Source organism: Erigeron canadensis, chromosome 4 (assembly GCF_010389155.1).
Source record: "Erigeron canadensis isolate Cc75 chromosome 4, C_canadensis_v1, whole genome shotgun sequence".
Classification (NCBI taxonomy): domain Eukaryota; kingdom Viridiplantae; phylum Streptophyta; class Magnoliopsida; order Asterales; family Asteraceae; genus Erigeron; species Erigeron canadensis.
This window is the reverse complement of record NC_057764.1, coordinates 19,562,878-19,582,104: the sequence shown is the minus strand read 5'-3', so window position 1 is coordinate 19,582,104 and position 19,227 is coordinate 19,562,878. Positions and strand designations below refer to the sequence as shown.

Sequence of the window (19,227 nt, the reverse complement as noted above, 5' to 3'; positions counted from 1 at the left end):
CTCGCAAGTTGCACAAATCGAGAACAATAGAATGCGTGTCAACGGTTATAATTCGAAATTTTGTACCGTTTGACTTTTTTTTTTTTTATCTTTTCACTTTTCCTATATATACTACTACTTTCCTATATATACTACTATTATATATTTACACACACAACTCTCTACTTTCTCCTAAATATAAATCTCATTTTACCACAAACTAACTTCATCCATGGCTAACATTCCAATGAATCTTCGTGATGTTAAGATGTCGATCCAAGTCCACCTAAATTACGACTTCAGACACCGCACTGCAGTAAACAACGTCATTCAGGGGGTGTCTGAAAACAAGGCAGCTTACCAAGCCGAGATCGACCAGTTGACGGCTCCTAATCGGGTTCTTAATCGCAATGAAAGTGAGTATCTCGCGTATCTTCGCAGAAGATGGATTGGCTGAATCAAGTTATCTGTCAGCTTACCACCGCCTCTTCGACTTTGACCACCACGCTAGGCCACGGGGAGTACTGGCAAGGCAGTGTCGGTAATGGTGAGGATGTACCTTACTTCTCTGACACGGGGGAGGAGTACGTATCTCCTCCACCTATCAACGTTGTCGGGTCACCCGAACCATACCGTTACATTCATCGTAACGACGGTGATAGTACTGTCGACTTGGACTATTCCGATGCTTAGTATTTATGTATTTTAAATTTACTATGTTAGTTATGTTTTTATTTGTCATGTAACGTTTTCGTAATGTTTTTTAAGTATTATGTATGTTTTATTTTGATTTATTATGTAATGTTTTTAATTTAATGAAAATTTAATGTTTAAATAAAATGAAAATTGTAAAATGAGTGGTGAAGTGAGTGGTCGGATGCCAACAAAATTTGAATGAGTGGTGAGTGAGTGGTGAAGTTGAGGTGGCAAAAGGTGATTCGTTAGAACTGAGTGGTGAAAAATGGCTTAAGTGGTGGGTTGCCAACCCTCTTACAAAAAAGATTTATAAATCTTTTCTTACAACAAGCATTGTACCTCTGCAATGCGACGGCAGTGGTGGGGAAGGCGGTCTAGTGGTGTCGGTGATGATACTATTAGTGATGGTGGCGGTGTCAAGTAATGTAGGTTGATGTAATTGTGATAATGGAAATTTTTAGAAGATAAAGGCTTAAAGTGTTAATTATTAAAATTAAGGTTTAGAGTGTAAATTATACTCGTAATTCATTAAGGTCACAACATAAAAAGTCAAGAGTAATTCTGATAATTCAAAGGTAGAATTACCTAAAATAAAAAGATGTTATTTCTCTTATAAAGGAGTAAAGATAACTTCCTAATAATTTTCTTAAAGCCATAATCATGACATTTGTTTAAATCAGATATTAAGATTAAAAGAGATAATTAATGAATTAAATGAAAAAAATTAATGGATTACACTTATCAATAGTCATGTATTTATGATTTTATGAGGATTATTAAGATGACTTTTAAAAGAATCAATCAATTTCATTTACAAAAGTAGTGTTTGGCCTATAATAATACCTAGTATGTTTTTAAAATGCCCACCAATAAACTGAATGGGCAAATTGTTCAACATACTGTGATAATGAATTGGCATACTGCCACAGTAGCTTTATTGGAATTGACCTTAAACTCCTTTGTTTTATACGAGCCTCAAGCCTCAACATATAAATTAGTTTATAACTAGAAATATACACCCGCGCGTTATCGCGGAGGTTTTATCGTAATATCCTGTATAAGTGTTCGTTAAGCTTAGACGTAGTTTTATATTCCACACGTTGCTGCAGGTTATGTTTCACACATTGCGGCGAGACTCAATTTATTCATAGGATGTCAATTATTGTATTGTGCTTGGTATTCTACAATTCAATCAAGTAGCGGAAGCTATTAAAAGTAGTATGATAGAGTACATCTTAACTATTAATTACGTAGTAATCATAATTCATACCACTCCATCTACATCTACATGGAATCAATACATTATGTGGTTTATTTTGCAAATCTGAATTCGGGTTAAAAGGTTACATAATGCTAAGTAAGTATTTCTAATTTTTCAAACGATACTAAATGTTGCACCCATAATGTATATTAAATAAAACCCAATAATATGAACGTTTCAAATGTGGAAAACTATAAGAATCAAAATAAATAAAAATAGTACAATAATACACATTAAACAAAAATGAAACAGAAAAAACTTAAACTTTTGTCAATGAATGACCTAAATCTATGACTGTCATTGTACCTCACCATATTATATATCAAAAAAAAAAAACATTTAACTTATTATATCATGAAACCAAAAATGTAGTCTTGTTTTATAAGTGATACTCTTATAATATAAGTGGCCATTGACATTACACTTGTAAATTGTAAAGATTTGTACTCTATATACATATAGAGAAAATAAAAGGAAATCATAACCCACCCCACCGCTTCACAAAAAGTCAAAAACCGTGTGCTATCCGCCTATCTCGCAGCACCCTCCTTATCTTTCTTTTTCAAATTTTAATGCTTTGCTCTCAAATGAGTATAATTTTTGTAGTACCACACGTATAATTCAAAACCAAATAAATTATCCCTTTCCCTTCCATCAAAAAAATCAGACACAAAATATATGCACAACCATATCATTAAAAAGTAGATTCATGAAAATCATCTAACTTCACCCAGAAAACAACAAATGAAACAAAAATGTCAAAAAGAAAACTGAAAAATTAAAACTTAGACAAAATCACATAGGTAAAAGTAGAGGGAGGTATGGAAGATGTTATTCATCTGATAACGGTTTTGATGGCAACAATGACATCACGTTTTTTTCTCTTCTTAAATCTATGTCTAAGTGTGTTGTTTGTGGTGGGTGCTATTTGAACGGAACTGGTATAAATCCGGCGCTTCGAATGCACACCACTCTTTACTTGTGTTCTTAGATTTGTGTAGAAATGCGGTTTTAAAGGTTCGTGTCGGTGGCGTTTGGTCGGAGGTGTAATAGATCCAATCATCCAAATGAGGCGGTGAGTGACGGTGGTGTTTAGTTTTTAACCGGCGGTCTAAAGGTTGTTGGCGGTGGTGTTTGCTCTCAGGTGTTATATACCTGGATGAGATGGTGTCCGACAAACATGTGATGCTCATGAAGGTGTATTGATTGCTTCAATTAAGTATGAAGATCTTTTACAGGAATTGGATTTAGATGAAATGATTTGATATGTTTTAAACTTTTAGTTAAAGTTAAAATGGAAAGTTTAATGCATAATGAAGTTGTATCATGTGCATTGTAGTTAGTAAAGATATTGTGTGTACCTTATGCAAAAATTGTTGTAAAAATCAGGTTGGTTTTTAGTATATAGGGTAAATATTTGCAGTGTGGCACCGTGTTAACCATTCACTTACCACGCATACAATGTGTAACAACCAAACCACAATTTCAAATGTTCATAGGAATGATAAGATTTTTTTTTCTCACTGCGCCGCAGTGAGGGGCTTTACACCCCATTGCGCCACAGTCACAGCCGAGACCAGAAACCAAAAATTCCAGAGATTTCCCACTGAGTCATAGTGGGAGTGTTCATCCCCCATTGAGCCACAGTGGGAGCCCAGATTTCTCAAAAACACATTTTGACACTTAAAAGCAACTTACAACTTCTCTAACACAAACCATACTTTAAATATACATCATTTCTGAATCTAAACAAGGATTTGACACATTTACAAGCTTACCTATAATATCCATTTGAAACAATATCCACAAACACAACTAAATGGGTCGCTTGCCTGCATTTACTCACGGTGACGAAATGGGTATTTGACTCCAAAATGATTTATACTTCAAACCACTATAATAGTCATGACTAGAAGACTCAAAATAGATCATACACAATATTTCCCATCAAAAGACACATGTATCAAGAGCCAAAATGGTCATAAGGGATTATCTACCGAAATTACCCAAATTGCCAACCTTCAAGATGGCCAAAACCTTCAAATCTAACTTCACTCGATCAATTCCTTGCTCTTGCAACTACCAACTCCTATAAAAGGGTTAAACAACTAAAACATAAGCAACGCTTAGTGAATACATATACATATAATCATAATCAAGTAACCTTAGCAATGTGCGTGAAGCACCACATATAGCCTATCAAATGATAGTCATTTCATTCATATCAATCACAAACATAGAATTCATCACAATTTATTTTTAACATGGCCATAGACAATTTGGCTAGTAGGATTTACCCACCTACTAGCTCTTACAAACAATTTGGCTAGTAGGAATTTACCTACCTAATAGCTCTTACATCCAAATTGGCTAGTAGGAATTTACCCACCTACTAACTCTTACAATCAACAAACAAATGGGTCATAGGAATTTACCCACTTATGACCTCTATTAACAAGAACATGATTATATACATATACACTCACCTTAAATTTGGCTATTAGATACTATGGCTAAAGGCTCAACTAGAGTTCTTCACCACCTATACATAATACAATATATATATATCTATGAGTTCCATAAACTCAACTCTTTCACAAACATTTTTACTTGAATTCATCATGCATTCTATTATCATGGTGTTTGGCAATTACAAAATATTTTAACAATTTTCTGTAATCAACATCATATCACAATTTAGCCAAACATCCAAGACATAATGTTTATTACTTTGAGTTTCATTACAAAACTCGATTGCATTTACCCAAAGCTTCTCCTCTTAAAATTTCATTAGGGTTCATCATCAAATTCCCCAAAATACCAATTTCCTAATTCCAACTAAGAACCCTAATTTAAATATCCAAAACCCTAAATTCAGAAATTGAAGAATGGAGGAATTCTTACCTCAAGAACAATCACAATTAAATTTCCAGATTTTTTTCCTTTTCTCCTTGCTAAAATTCGGCCTCCCCTAATTCAATACAAACCCTCACTTTCCTAATTATTAGAAAGATTTAGATAATTGGATTTGGGAGGGATTGAATTGCATGAAAATCTTGATAGAGTAGAAGAAGTGGAAGGATTGGGAATTGAAAGAATAAGTGTTAGTGAAATTGTGAATCATCAAGTTTGAAATGGTTGTGCATTCTCCCCTAATGCCACGTTCCATTTTAATTTTTGTGGGTATAATACCCGCTAGTCACTAAAGTTCCAATTAAATTAATCTCTTATCTCAATACAAAATACTAGAAAGTTAATTAAATGTCAAAACTATACAAAAGGTTAATTTTCTATTATCTTAAAATATTGGGGTGTTACACAATGTCAACACCCTTATGTCATGTGGACTTCTAGTATAGTAAGATATAGGGAATATATGCATTTACGTATGTAAGTATAACGTGACCTAAATGAATAGATTTTTAGGTGGTGTTTGGTAGGAGTGAATTGGAAAAGAGAGAATGAAAATAAGGGATTTTTCTCTTGTTTGGTAAGTAAAAGGAATAAAATAAGAGAATGCAAAATGCCTTCTTTTTCCACCTTTTTCTTTCCATCTAAAATGGCATGGAAAAGAAAGAAATGAAAATTTTAACTATCATTTTCTCACTTTCCAAACTCATGGATGAATCAGGTTTTGGCTTAAAAAAAAAACTATAAATATGAATTAATGTGAAATCCATATTTATCCCCAAATCAAAAAAAAAATTCTCAAACCCTAGCTAATTTTTCATATGACGATTGAGAACTGAATTTTTTTTCATCTTGATCAATCTATCATCATATCTTAACAATGTAATTTTATTGATTTCTACTCTCTCCTTACAACACAAAACAACATAAAATCTTCTACGTGAAGTTTGAAACTCTATCAAACCTATTCATCTTAACAATGTCTTCACTCAATTAGAACCAAAATTTTTGTAAGTAGCCATTCAAAAAATATAATAAGAAATATGAAGTTTAAGTTAAAAATTTATAATTTCCGGATAACCCAACAAGAAAAACTTGATAGCCATTTAGGATTGTAAATTTATTTTTCGAGTGTTAGTTTGACAAATGAGTGAAGATTTAACCGGAAATAGACTTCCTGGAATAATGAAAGAGTATTGAAAGAATGGTTAACACTGTCATTGAACTAAAATGCGAAAAGAATTCCTTTCTATATTTGAAGCAAATTTGTCATACACAGAAACAATAATTGAATCAGCTTTTTAAACCATAATAATGAAAACAACTCTTAGACAACACAATGAAAAATGTCCCGCCAGCACAGCTAATACCATTTATGTAAACTCACCAAGCATCACAAGAAAATTATACAATCATTCACACCACCAAAAACCCGGGATCTTATAACAATAAGACATTAGGTGGCCGCAACTGCAACTGCTTCAGCCACCATGGCAGGTTGGTCAACTGGCGCAGCGGAAACTTCAACAGTTCCACTGGCGGCATCATCTTTAGCAGATACAGCTGCATCAGGTATTGGTGTTGTCGCATCCTTTCCATCTTTAGAAACTTTCTTATCATCTTTCGTCGCATCCTTGGCAGGAGGTGGTGGAGGAACCATGTGCACTGGAGGTGTTTGCTTCAGCTTCACCAGAATCTGTCGCAACCTAGAGAGATCAGTTGGTTTTCCGGGCTTGGGTCCCTGAATGACTTCAATAGATGGTTTCTTGTCCTTATCCTTCTTGCCTCGCTTCTCAATGTTGGCGACTTCACGAGGAACCAGCTCTGCTATTGCTTTCCAGTACTGTTTATCTGCTTCTTTGTGGAACTTTTCTTGCTTCGCTACGTACATCTGTTTCAACGGAAACGGGTCAACATGTGAATATTAGTTTACCTTTGCAAAAATAGAAACAGGTCATTGGGTCGACAATTGCACAAATTGTTTTCGAATGCTTAAAAAAACAAATCTTGTTGCTTTAAAATAATTATTGTGCTCTTCAAAATATAAGACAATTAGATTGCTTATGAAATAAATTTTACAATTTTATATATAACATTGATTAATTGGTGTTAAACTTCTACCATTGAAATAGGCTAATAAAACGCTAAAGGGGCGTCCCCAACCCGATATGTTTGAACCCAAACACATAGTTAACCAACCCACACAACCTAAACGTTTTGTCATCTCTGACAGCTCTTAAGTTAACCAACCCACAATACCTTTTCTCCTTCTCTATTAGTGAGCTTATTTGTTTCAACATTCTGGAGTCTTTTCTCATGGAAAGCTCGTTTGTAAACTTCACTTTCTTCGATAATCTGATTTCTTAATTCCTTCTCCTGGTTTTCCTTTTCTTCCAAGCGAATTGCATTTATTCTGCACATGAGAGACAAAATTGAATGCTAAAACATATTTTTTTTTCTCAAGGTAAAGAGTTAAAGCTACAGTTTTACTATCTAATAGATTACAATTACATTAAGCAGGAAAAAAAAAGAAAAAAAAAACAGAATGTAACTATGTGAGAACTACAAAATTTTGGAATCATCAAAATGGATCTTAACAACCAAGGACCTAATACTATGGTTAATACCATAGTTAATAGTTAATACACTGTTTCTTTTGTTTCCTAAAAACACAACAACAAAGCAAATTGATGATATACATGTGCGCAAACCCTATGAAAAATATGAGCAAAAAGTCAAAATATCACACTATTCAAAAAGGAGAAATGCACAATAAGAATATTTCGTCATATAATTAACAGATATGGAGCTAACAGTGAAGCAGTGAAATTGTAAAAACCACAACAATCACCTGATTACTACTTTACATATTGCTTTACTTGTTTTACATATATTCAATGATATTTTCAAACGAAGTTTTTCTTCATATAGTGTATAGATATGGAGCTAGCAGCACTTCAGTGCAATTATAAAGACAGCAAAAATCACCAGATTACCCTTACGCTTACATAAATAAAATAATATGAAACAGCTTTAAACAAAGTTCTACTGATCTGGAGATTTTTAACCACATCACTCGCCTTTACATGATGAAAACTTTAAACAATGAAATGTATGATCCTATTTAAGACTTTTATAAAGTCATGTAAAATTAAGGTGGCCCACTGGCCACCACGAGGAATAGCAATGCTTGGTAGTTACCCTAGCGGTCTACTAATTAGGAACAATGGGACAGGCTCAGGGCATGGAGTCCCATGGCACTCCCATCCCTATCTTCATATTTTAAAAACTAAAACGTACATGTTCAGGTATCTTATTGGGTTACCCATTGATTGCCATTTCCCATTGGTAACCCCTGAAACCGGGCCCAATTTTACATATATATTTTCTGCGGAAACCCGAACCCAAAATTTCCGGGGATGGATAGCAAGGGACTAGATTAAAACATCAGTCACCAGCCACAAACATTATACTCCCAAATATAATATACCCTTGTGAGTATCGAAGTCTTTATCAACATTCAACAACTCAATACAAGAAAATACTTCAAAAACATCTAGCCCTCTTCCATTTTTTTGACATAACTCGATATATTGCCCTCTTCACATGCCCCAAAGTCATCGAGTATTATGGGACCTGGGTGCACTATATGTTTACAATAACGGTTATAGAAGGATTGAACCTGTTGAACCCGGGTCATAATATGAACTGATTGACATCAAATCAAAAGACTTGAAAGTGCCAAACTTCAAATAGATTCAAAAGGCAAAGATCAGTTGATAAACTATCAAACTGAGCTAGATATAGAAACCATAAAGTAATGTTTTTCAATCACATAATATACAGCCACTAAGACGATACGTTGTTAACAGAAATATCAAACCAAATAGCCAGTTATAGCTCTGGCAAGCAGGCCTGCTTACACTACTAAGAAGAAAACTTCATGTTTAGGTCAAAGGGTCCAAAATAAAAGTTCTATATCTGAACATGATCTTATCACAACCATTATTCCTATACTGTGTTATTCCACTTTGCCTCCTTCCTAATGCTCATTTTAGTTACAATCAAACTTGATAAACTAGAATTCTTGAAGAAGTCAATTCAAACTTAAAGAAATGAAATTTGTATAACGTCGAACGATGAAACACATAAATATATGATATTGAAATCCGAAGGCTGTTAAAACTTCCATGCAACGGGTTCCTTGTGATATAAATCTTCATCAGTTCATTAAATGAGCGACCAGTCTGGTTCGAAGACGAATAAACAATCTAGATTTGCAAAAATATGACCACAGTAACTTGACCAGATACAATACAAACTTTTTTTCCTAAAGAACAAAATGGATCTTGATTTGTATCTATCATCATTAACATCTTAACTGTACTGACATACCTCATTCGGAATTATTTGAATTCACATCTCTATTTTTAAAACTTGAATTCAAACCAAAGGAAAATGCTAGATTCGCTAAATTGAATGACTCAGTCGGCTAATAAAGATAAAAGCCACTGATAGACTCGTGATAAAGCATATATAAAATGATCCTTTCCTATAGTTGACATGAGAGAAACGAGATCTAATTTGTGAATCACAATTATCGGCTTCCAGCCTATTTTGTTAAAGAGTTGATACTAAATCTCGGCCAAACAATGGCTTAAGACTCAAAAATCTCGATGTCTTGTTACACTAAAATACCGATCCAGCCAACTAATATAACGACACAAATCACTGAATCAGCTTTCTCCTGAGCTCAATGACAGGATCAATACGTACACTTATTCCTAAGTCGCTACACATTAGTCAAAGTCAACGGATTCATTTCTTCCTTACAATTCTCATCCCACCCCCAAATCCAATCCAAAAAAAGCATAACACTTTCGCATACCGAAAACGATATTATAATCGGGCAAAACGATCACTACATATGATACAAAAACTACGACTACTACAAGATCTACATAAATATAAAATGACAATGATGAAAGAGGGGGAATACCGGCGCCATTCGCGAAGAGGGAAACCCTCGTCACGCTGCATTTCATTAGGAGGAGGAAGGAGAGGTCCATCCGATGTGAAAAGCCCATCAACATCTTGTTCGACGTGATTACCATTACCGTTGGGAATAGAAGAGAAGTTAGGATCCGGATCAGTGAATCCGAATGGATCTGAAACGGGTTGGTCGCCGGCGGTGGGTGTTGTGAAGTATGATTCGTCGAATTGGCCGGACATTATGAAAGATGGATGGATGGATATTTGATTAGTCGATCGGGGTGGTGGGTATGAAGGATTGATAGAATGTTGATTTGCTGTTTGCTTCTTGTTTTTGTGTTTATAGACTATTCGCAATTTCGTATTCACATTTCTATGCTACGTATTTATAAATTCCCACATGCCCCTCCATCCCATTTTTATAATTTGGGTGATTTTAAAAGACCCAAAAATATCCGCGTATTACGCCGGTAATGAAAGAAGTAATGGTGATGGGGTGAAGGCGAGTGGCGCTATGGTTATAATAATTGTGAAAGTTATAGATTTAAAAATGTAATTATTTGAAGGACCGAAAAATTTATATTGTAAATCATTAACTTAAGAGTATTACAATTATATTAGATAAATATGTTTAAATTAATGCTTAAAGTCGAAAAATAAATTTATAAGATCTAGATGCTTTTTTTTGAGAAAAAAGAATGTCCATTTATTAAATAAATATTTAAGCTATAGATTTTATTTATCATTAACGATTGACACTCGAAATATGTTGAAAATATCAACATGAAAGAATGATAAAAATCAAATTAGAAAGAAAATGAAGATGATAGTAATAATTTTTTTAATATATATAAAATTGACATATAATGGAAGTTAAAAAATTTTTGTTTTGTATTGCATGCAAATTTATATGAAGTTTAAACTAATTTTTAATAACTTTCAAGTAAAAGAATTAAAAATCAAACTTTAACTAAAAGAATGTAATAAATCAACTTTTAAAAAGTATTTAAATAAAAAAGGTTTAATGATGTCAAATAAGTATTTTTAAAAATATGATAATGTCATAATATTTATATTTTGCATGACAAATTTGTTAAATCTTTATATATACATACTAAAAACAACTGACTTAATAATTTATTAAGCAATCATAGTTTTCAATTTTATCAAATTGGAAATTGATGATTTCATTATTAATTTAATAATAAATCAAAAATTAGATACTGATTATTATAACTTTTGATTTATTATTATATTAATAATGGTACATCATCAATTTCTAATTTGATATAAATGAGAGTTATGATTGCCTGTTAAGTCAATTATCTTTTAATACATATAAAAATAAATATCATATTTATATTAATATTTAAGAAAAGATCTAATTAACTAAAAATTGTAAACTAAATTTTAAATCATAATATTTATCACGGGCTTTTCTATCTATACTCCTCTATAAAGCATATTGCTTTTTTTATTTTTGGAAATTAAGCATTTTTTCAGTATTCCTATAATACTCTTACACCCCTACTTTCTTTCTAATTATTACACGATCTCTTCGACCTTCTATCACCCTTTGCCGCTGCCCTCCTTCTCCACCACCGCCCTCGATCTCCACCACCACCTCCCTTTTATATTGTCCTCGCCTTATCCTATAAGTTGTAGTTAACTTTATGGTTGGATTTAACTTCTTAATTTTTATTACACATTGATCCCCAGTGATGTCCGAATTTTTTTAAACAAATTACGACTCGAACTTGAGTTCGTGCTCAAACATTGTTAAAATCGGGCCGGGCTCGGCTGGTTTAAGTTTCCACATATGATAGGCAGACGAGCCGGTTAGTAAGATGAGATTTGAACCATATTTGCAAAAAGAATCAACAAAATTAGGGCTGTATTGTTTTGTTTGTTAGATCAATCAAAATGTCAGACGCATACGAAAGAGTAAAAGGGGGAAGGCTAACCTTCAAAGGAGGAGACGTAGCTTCACTTTCTAAATCAATCGACAAAAACAAGAAAAAGAAAAAGAATAAAAAACCGAAATTCGCCACCGAAGAAATCCTCACCGGAGACGACGCTGCTGCCGCCACGGAAGACGGCGGAGGCGGTGGTAGTTCCGAAGCAGGCGCAGCAGGAGATGAGGCTATTTACACAATCGATGCGGCGAAGAAGATGAAATACGAAGAGTTGTTTCCAGTCGAAGCTAAGAAGTTTCGATATGATCCGAAAGCGAAAGTGAAATCGGTTGAGGATGCGCTTGATGACCGAGTTACGAAGAAAGCGGACCGATATTGCAAATAGTGAGGGTTAGTGTTATGATTGAAAATATTGATTAGTTTTTGTTGTTGAATTGATGTGAGAATTTTTATGCTTAGGGTTTCATAATGTCGTTTGTTATTCGGTGCGTAATTGTGAGTTTAATTGTTTATATGTTGACATTGTTAGATAATTCGACGTTATTATGCTTAACTTCCTTGCTAAAGTTAGAATTTGTTTCGTCCGAATGAATGTGTTACAAATTATCAGTAAATCTATTTTTTGATAGTACTGTAGCTTAGATTATTACTTTTTAGGTGCTCTATATACCTATATTGACATGTTAACGAAATTTGGGTTTTTTGCTTGCTTTTGAAGTTTAAGGTATCTAAATGGAATATATTAATGTTTAGACTAGGGAGAGCCAAAGTGGAAGGATTTTAGGTCAGCATGTTATTGGATAGCTCATCCAAGTCGTGTTTTATGCACTCATGCCTAAAGTAATTCGATATCTCATAAGTGAATCTTTGAGTAACTAGAAAGCTTAATTCTTTTTTACCGTTGTTTACGTTCCAAGTCTTAAAGCAATGCTAAAGAAAAACTGGATCGAAAGTTAGATACTTAGATTACACAATCTAAGGATCCTTGCTATACAGGGTTGCCTTTTATATACTTTGATCCAGTAGGATGTTCAAGGGGCTTTGTGATTCTTTGGTCACATATGTGACAAACAAATTAATTCATGTTCGTAAAATTTTGTATTACTTTGAGGTTGTGTGGAAACTGGAGCAAGGGTAGTACAGGCTAGCACCCTCTTGTGTTAGGAACATATTTCAGGGTAGTATTCATTGGAGGGCTTCTGTTTTAGAGCTTTTGTTCATGTGATTCATCTCCTAACACTTGTATTGAGGTGTAAGGATTTAGGGTTCAGTATACAAGATACGGTTTTCCCATACTATTGGCAACAATATCCTTTGAGTGTCCCAATTTATTTAAAGTATTCAAAGGTTTATCAAGTTGAAGCTACTTTTTTTTTTATTATTAATATTGTTACTACAAGTGATTTTGACTCACAAGATTCCACGAATTGTCACATTGGGTGAATTTATAGCTGAAACACTCCTATTAAACTAAACACCCGTCCAACTCTTGCAATATCTAGTCTTTTACCGGCTTATTTTTGCTCTACCCCATCTGTTCATTGATTTTGATCTGAATACTTCATTAGTTTTTCCGTATTTTACTGTGGTGATAATGTGTACTGCCCATATATTTTCGACATTGGTAGTTTATGACATGGTCATATGATGATATCGTAAGTAAATGATAATTTTGTTGAGGAGAAAAATTAGACAGTCTATGGGTTTATTACTGTGATTTTAGGGTGTACATCCATATTTATTGATATTGATGATACTTGACAGCATGGCTATATGATGATATCGTAAGTGAATGATAGTTTTGACTAATTTTCTAGAACCATCCTCATTGTACCAAAGATTGACAACTAAGGATGACCTTTTCTTCACCACTACAAATATCAATAATAGGACATGATAATGATCCGGTTGCTCTTAGGTCCATGCAACTTGAGTCTACATTTTGGTCCAGGTGTAACAACCGTACTAGAGCTGCAAGGGTGAAATATATGCGGTTTATTTATGTATTTCAGGAGGAACAACAAAAGGATCAAACCCATGTAAAAGGTGTTTTAGGACTTGTCACCCTGTGTTACTGTCGGCATCAAGATTTTTCTTGAAATTTAATATTTATGTGTTTTAAATTGATTTTATCTATCCTTGTTCATGACTAAAGGTCTACTACCAGCCTAGCATTCATGCCAATGCTTGTTCCTGTATGACTTTATCTTGTTGGATCTTAGACTTTCAAGATTCTAATTACACATTCTGAATTCACGTGCTTTCTAGGATAAGTGTATATATTAGTTAAGAAGGTCACTTAAATTACATCATTCCATATGAAATAGTAACTTAGTAAGCGTTGTTGCATCTCAGCGGTAAGTAGCATTCAAAAGAGTTCTTAAGGCTTGTATCATCTATAGATTAAAGATAGTTCTTCAATGTTTTGTGGATACCATGAGGAATTGTTGTAGATGCAAATAAGTATGGAGTACACGTACTTTATATGTGCTATTAAAAGACTAAACACAAGTGTGTCAATTTACGCAACTTGGTTTGCACGCACATGTACACTTCATCTTCGTTGTTTAACAAATATCGTCTTCCACATCTTTTTTATTTGTAATTTCACATCAGGTCCTGTACCCTGATCTCTCTCCTTAAAAAATAAAATAAAAAAAGGACCAGCAAAACTACTGCTCTGAGATGTGCTTGAATTTTGAAATTTCATTATGGCTTGTTGCAGTTCTGTTCTTCTGTTCTGTTGCATATTTTTCTAATCCTATTTATAGTCGCAAAAACTTTGCTTTCCAACGTTTATATTTCATGAGTCGTGACAAAGTTTCAACATATAGTGTTTGTTTTTTTCAGCTCTGGGACGTAGCGAGAAGATTTGGTCTGGCTTGCATAGCACCATAGCATCAAATTAGAAGTAGTTTCGGGGGTTGGATATTTGATCTTCAAGCAAGAAGCTGCCTTTTCTTTTCATTGTTGAACTGGAGCCTCTAATCAGCCACAATGGACATGTTGTAACCTTGGTTTTATTTGAAATACATGTGGGCTGAAGTTTGTATTAAAAAATTTACATGTTTTAATTGCACTCATGAACTGGATCCTGTTAGTCTTGTAGACCTATACAGACTATGTATCTTTCTGGGTATTTCCTTACATCTGGTATATTTAATGATTTATTAATAGAATGTCATCAAATGCTAATGGTGTTGGACCTCGGTGGACGGTCACAGTTTGCTGGAGTCCATCCTATGGTTTGTTTTTCATTGTCATATATCACCATTTTATCTTGCATCGTTATATCTGCACACAATGCAAAGCAGAAAGTTAGAGGCCACAATTTTGATCCATTTTAGAGATCACAACTTCTTTTTCATGTACAACATGGAATGAGTTGGTCTGTTGTACGAGAGATGATACCTCCAATTATGTTAAAATTCTGAAGTCCAACTTCGGTGCCATTTAGAACTCCCAAGCATACACTCCCTTTGGACTGACAACAAAAGATCCCACATCTCATTAGTCCAAAATCCAACTTTCATTGATTATTATTTACTGAAAAGTGTTAAGCGTCTCGTGTAAATAATGGATTAAAGCACTTACTGAGATCAGAAGGTATCCTTCAAGAGGAATTTCAAACTGCGTTTTAGACCTCCAACCACTAGAAAAGCTCAATGCCAAAGGCTTGAAGTACTTCTTTACATCCCTCATACTTCTGAACGGTTTTCTTCCTTTCCAGCAAAAGGGCAGAGTTTTATCGTCCAATGCCTCTTGTATAGGTGTCCCTCTCAATTCCTTTGTTACCTATAATTAGTAATAATGACTAGTCAATTACTGTAAGAATGATTTATGACATATGGTTTATTATCTTTATTATTCTGTTTATGTTTGAAGGAAAGTATGAATCGGGATGTAAACAACTTCATATATAGAAATAACAAACATTAAGTACGAGGCTTTTAGATTGACATTCTGATTGTTAAGTTAAGCAACATATGTTTGAGCATACTACTTGAAACATCAGACATGCAGAGGGTATTTTAGAATTCCAAAGTCAAACAAAGAGGCAAAGTTGCAAAACTTACTAGATAAAGTAAGCCTTCATAAGCTCGGGAACTTAGGTATGTATATGAGCTTCCACTGTCAAATATTACAAGCAGATTCTTCAGCCCAGTTGCCTTTCCACCGTAAATGATTTCTCCATACCCAGGTGAGTAATGCTTCCTGAATCCAAAGGACAAGTTGGGTTATTATTCATCTCAAACGGTTGAATTTGTCAATACAAAGTATCTATTCCGAAAAGGAAACGAGTCAGAAGCCGTATTTACTATTGTAACAATTAATTTTTTTTAGAAATGAACAGAAATCTTCTTGCATTGTTAATCTGATCTGACTTATTTAAACCCCAGAAAAGATGTGTCCTGTAAACTAACCAATCTTGTCACCTTGAGATAGAAGTACCAAGAACCTATCTTCTCAAGGTTTTTACCTGTAGTCACGTGACATTGGGATAGATACAACACGTGCAGGATCAATGATGTCGTCTCCAAAGAAGAGAAACCCGCCTCCACGGCTGCTGAAACAGTGGCCAACAACATTTCGGATTAGACCCTGACTGTGCAGCTGTGAAACAATGCCGGTTTTGCCCTTCCCAAGACCTAGAACTCCATCAAGAGGTTGATAAGATGGACCAGGAATCTGATCATATCCACACCTGTCAACAAGAAAACAACCTTTTATAGTACATGCATTAGCGAGAAGCCACTCACCAGTAATATTCTAAATTGATTACCAATATGGGCCTAAATAATAATACAACTTTTTGTCCATGACAAGGAATAAATGTATATTTTTGTTTGAATGTGGCCAACAAAGGAAAAGTTGATAAATCTCTCTGTGCCGGAGAGAGTGCAGGATGTTTAATGACAACGGGGAAGCTGTAGAGTGGACATTATCAACTTGTTTGCTTAATCCAGGCTATTTTTATCTCTAACGGTTCAAACAGGTAACATAAATATATAGCTAGATAAGAAACGGGTCAAGTGTCGCCCAAAAGTGTATCTTTAATGCCTTAAATACTGGAAAACTTTACTTAAACAATTACATTATCTTGTAAACCAATCTGACAAAAATTTTTTTATCAAAACATTGTGAGAATAGTGTTTTGGGTCAGCTCAAATGCTACCTGACCTGTTTTGTCTCTTACTAGAAATGACCCATTTGACACATTACCCAACCCATCCGAGCCATCCATTTTTTTCACCTCTAGAAAGAAGTGTTACAAACCCAATGGCGAGACGAGGAGTGATTCGAACTCCAGTGGTAAGATTGAGAAAGGCGATATCGTTGACCAAGACACCAAGAGATGAACCACCATCAGCATACTCAACCTCATAATCACATTGATCCGGGTCATCACATCTATGATCTCCAGAGTGCAGTGATGCACAAAGCGGATCTTTACAAGGTACTAGATCGTTATTTGGTCTGTAATAAGGATGAGGGGCCTATAATAACACACAAACACAAACAATAAACAAGAGAAACGATAATAATAATTACAATAACAATGTTGGATAAATACTAGAACATATCTATGTAAATATGTATTGCAATAGAAGCAGCTTGTAAGCTTAGAAGGTATACCAAAAATGATAATAATAACGGTGATGCATATACCAAAAATCCCTAATATCACTAGCAGTCTAGCACCTAAACATAATTTGTTTGATATAGGATCAAATGCTAAACCGATTATACCATGAACAACAACCTGAGTGCAATGTACGCAGGGAGCATCACATTGAAGCCAAGTCAAGTCACTGCCTGTATCAGGATCAAGAAAATAAGGCCTCGGAGGATGTCCTACGTTTATCTGAGCATAATAATACCTGTTTTTAACCATAAATCAGATTCATCAATAATAACTTTATGGTAAAAAATATCTTAAAATTTTGGGTAAAAGAAAAAATATATCTATAGCCACATATGTATACGCACACACACACAACTACGCAATTGCAAAAAAAGAAAGAAAAAAAAAGTTGTCCACAACTTCAGATTTTATGTCAGATGGACTATAAGAATTTCAAAGTACTAGTAAAACAAACTCATGATAACAAGTATAGTTACAAATCTCGTGCTTTCCCAAACAATAAGTAACAATAAGCACCCATTCATTACCCTGTATATAAAGTACACTTTCAAAACTGATAGCAATACTTTCAGAATATATTTCGTTAAGGGCTAATGGCATCGGAATGTAATGCACATTGAGTAAATTACGAATGTGCAAATCGAAGATTTAAAACATCCATTGCATGTAAAATACGTACAATCCGTTAACGCTTGATCTAAAAGTTACTGTTTAAAATGTAAGGATTTATAGGTTCTTTTATTACATGACATAAGATAATATAAACATGTTAAGAGTTCGTTTCATACAACAGCAATTTCACCGAAACTCCATTACACTCTTATTCCATTATCCCTTTTATGAATTTGTATGTCAGTTTCGGCTCCTTGGCAGCCTAAAAATCCATAATGTGGTTTACCCGCTTTGCAGGTTTGACCCATTTGCAGACACATGCAAATATTTAGGGTGATTATCACTACAAAACAGCCACATTACTTTCGTAACAAAATTAGACCCCACCACACCAAAATACCCAATCAAAAAAAAAAAAAGCAAATTAAACGAGGCAATTTCACTATACGAAGATGGTCTGCCACATCAGCGACACATCACAATCACACCACCTTCGTAACAATAATCCAAGAAACCAGGTCAGGTCAGGAGTCAGGTCAACAAAGTGGGCTTGGACGAAAATAACACAATGTCAAAAACTATTTACCATTTCAAAGTCAAAACAGGTGTCCAAATGTCCAATGTAATACTATCAACACTACCATCAAAATTTTAAAAAAAAACCCTATAACAAAACACTTAAAACTAATACGTAAAACTTATAATATAATATGAAAAAATAGTGTTAAAAAGACAAAAATACCCTTTAGGATAAACGTTGCCATATAAAGGAAGTACAACAGATGAACATATTGAATTCCCTGAAGACGACCACTTCCACCATTTTCCCCGACGATCATCGGAAGCCGACGACGGAGATACCACCACCCAAATTAACAGAAAACACAATACCGTTATCACCCTTGACTTCATTGTTTGATTTGGATAACAGACAAGGGTATAATCGTAATTGACTAAATGGTCTTCGTTTTATTTTGTTTATCTTTTATTTTGGAGTTATTATTATATTGTAATTGTAAAAAAGGGGTTTTGTGTGTTTGTGTGCGTGGGTTATATAGACCAACGATGGATACAATATATAGAATTATTATATAGATACCTTGATTGATGTTTGTACTAACAAGAAAGAATAATAGAATATTTTTATAATATTGTACTATATATTTTTATTTTATGATATTATATATTAGAGTTGGAAATTAAGTGATTTTTAT

The 19,227-nt window shown here is 34.0% G+C and overlaps 3 protein-coding genes across 4 annotated transcripts; 1 reads left to right on the top strand and 2 right to left on the bottom strand.

Annotated features, from left to right (window-relative positions):
- Window positions 1–6,066: 6,066 nt before the first annotated feature.
- On the bottom strand, window positions 6,067–10,212 carry LOC122595491 (clathrin light chain 1-like). The gene is made up of 3 exons (XM_043767858.1): window positions 9,846–10,212; window positions 7,106–7,259; window positions 6,067–6,737 (listed from the first exon to the last, which is right to left on the bottom strand). Exons 1-3 carry the CDS (start codon window positions 10,076–10,078, stop codon window positions 6,303–6,305), a joined length of 822 nt encoding a protein of 273 aa, XP_043623793.1. The 5' UTR covers window positions 10,079–10,212; the 3' UTR covers window positions 6,067–6,302.
- A 1,402-nt stretch (window positions 10,213–11,614) lies between these two features.
- On the top strand, window positions 11,615–14,943 carry LOC122598130. Of its 2 annotated transcripts, none has more exons than XM_043770731.1 (2): window positions 11,615–12,144; window positions 14,589–14,943. In XM_043770731.1, the coding sequence occupies exon 1, from the start codon at window positions 11,762–11,764 to the stop codon at window positions 12,137–12,139; it is 378 nt and encodes a 125-aa protein (XP_043626666.1). In that variant the 5' UTR covers window positions 11,615–11,761; the 3' UTR covers window positions 12,140–12,144; window positions 14,589–14,943. The 2 variants fall into 2 exon arrangements, with proteins under 2 accessions (XP_043626666.1, XP_043626665.1); XM_043770730.1 differs by having other exon boundaries at window positions 11,621–12,144; window positions 14,605–14,943.
- On the bottom strand, window positions 14,801–18,989 carry LOC122598129 (aspartic proteinase Asp1). The gene is made up of 8 exons (XM_043770728.1): window positions 18,756–18,989; window positions 17,519–17,636; window positions 17,032–17,252; window positions 16,235–16,459; window positions 15,831–15,969; window positions 15,349–15,549; window positions 15,166–15,238; window positions 14,801–15,048 (listed from the first exon to the last, which is right to left on the bottom strand). The coding sequence occupies exons 1-8, from the start codon at window positions 18,923–18,925 to the stop codon at window positions 14,939–14,941; spliced, it is 1,257 nt and encodes a 418-aa protein (XP_043626663.1). The 5' UTR covers window positions 18,926–18,989; the 3' UTR covers window positions 14,801–14,938.
- Window positions 18,990–19,227: the final 238 nt, after the last annotated feature.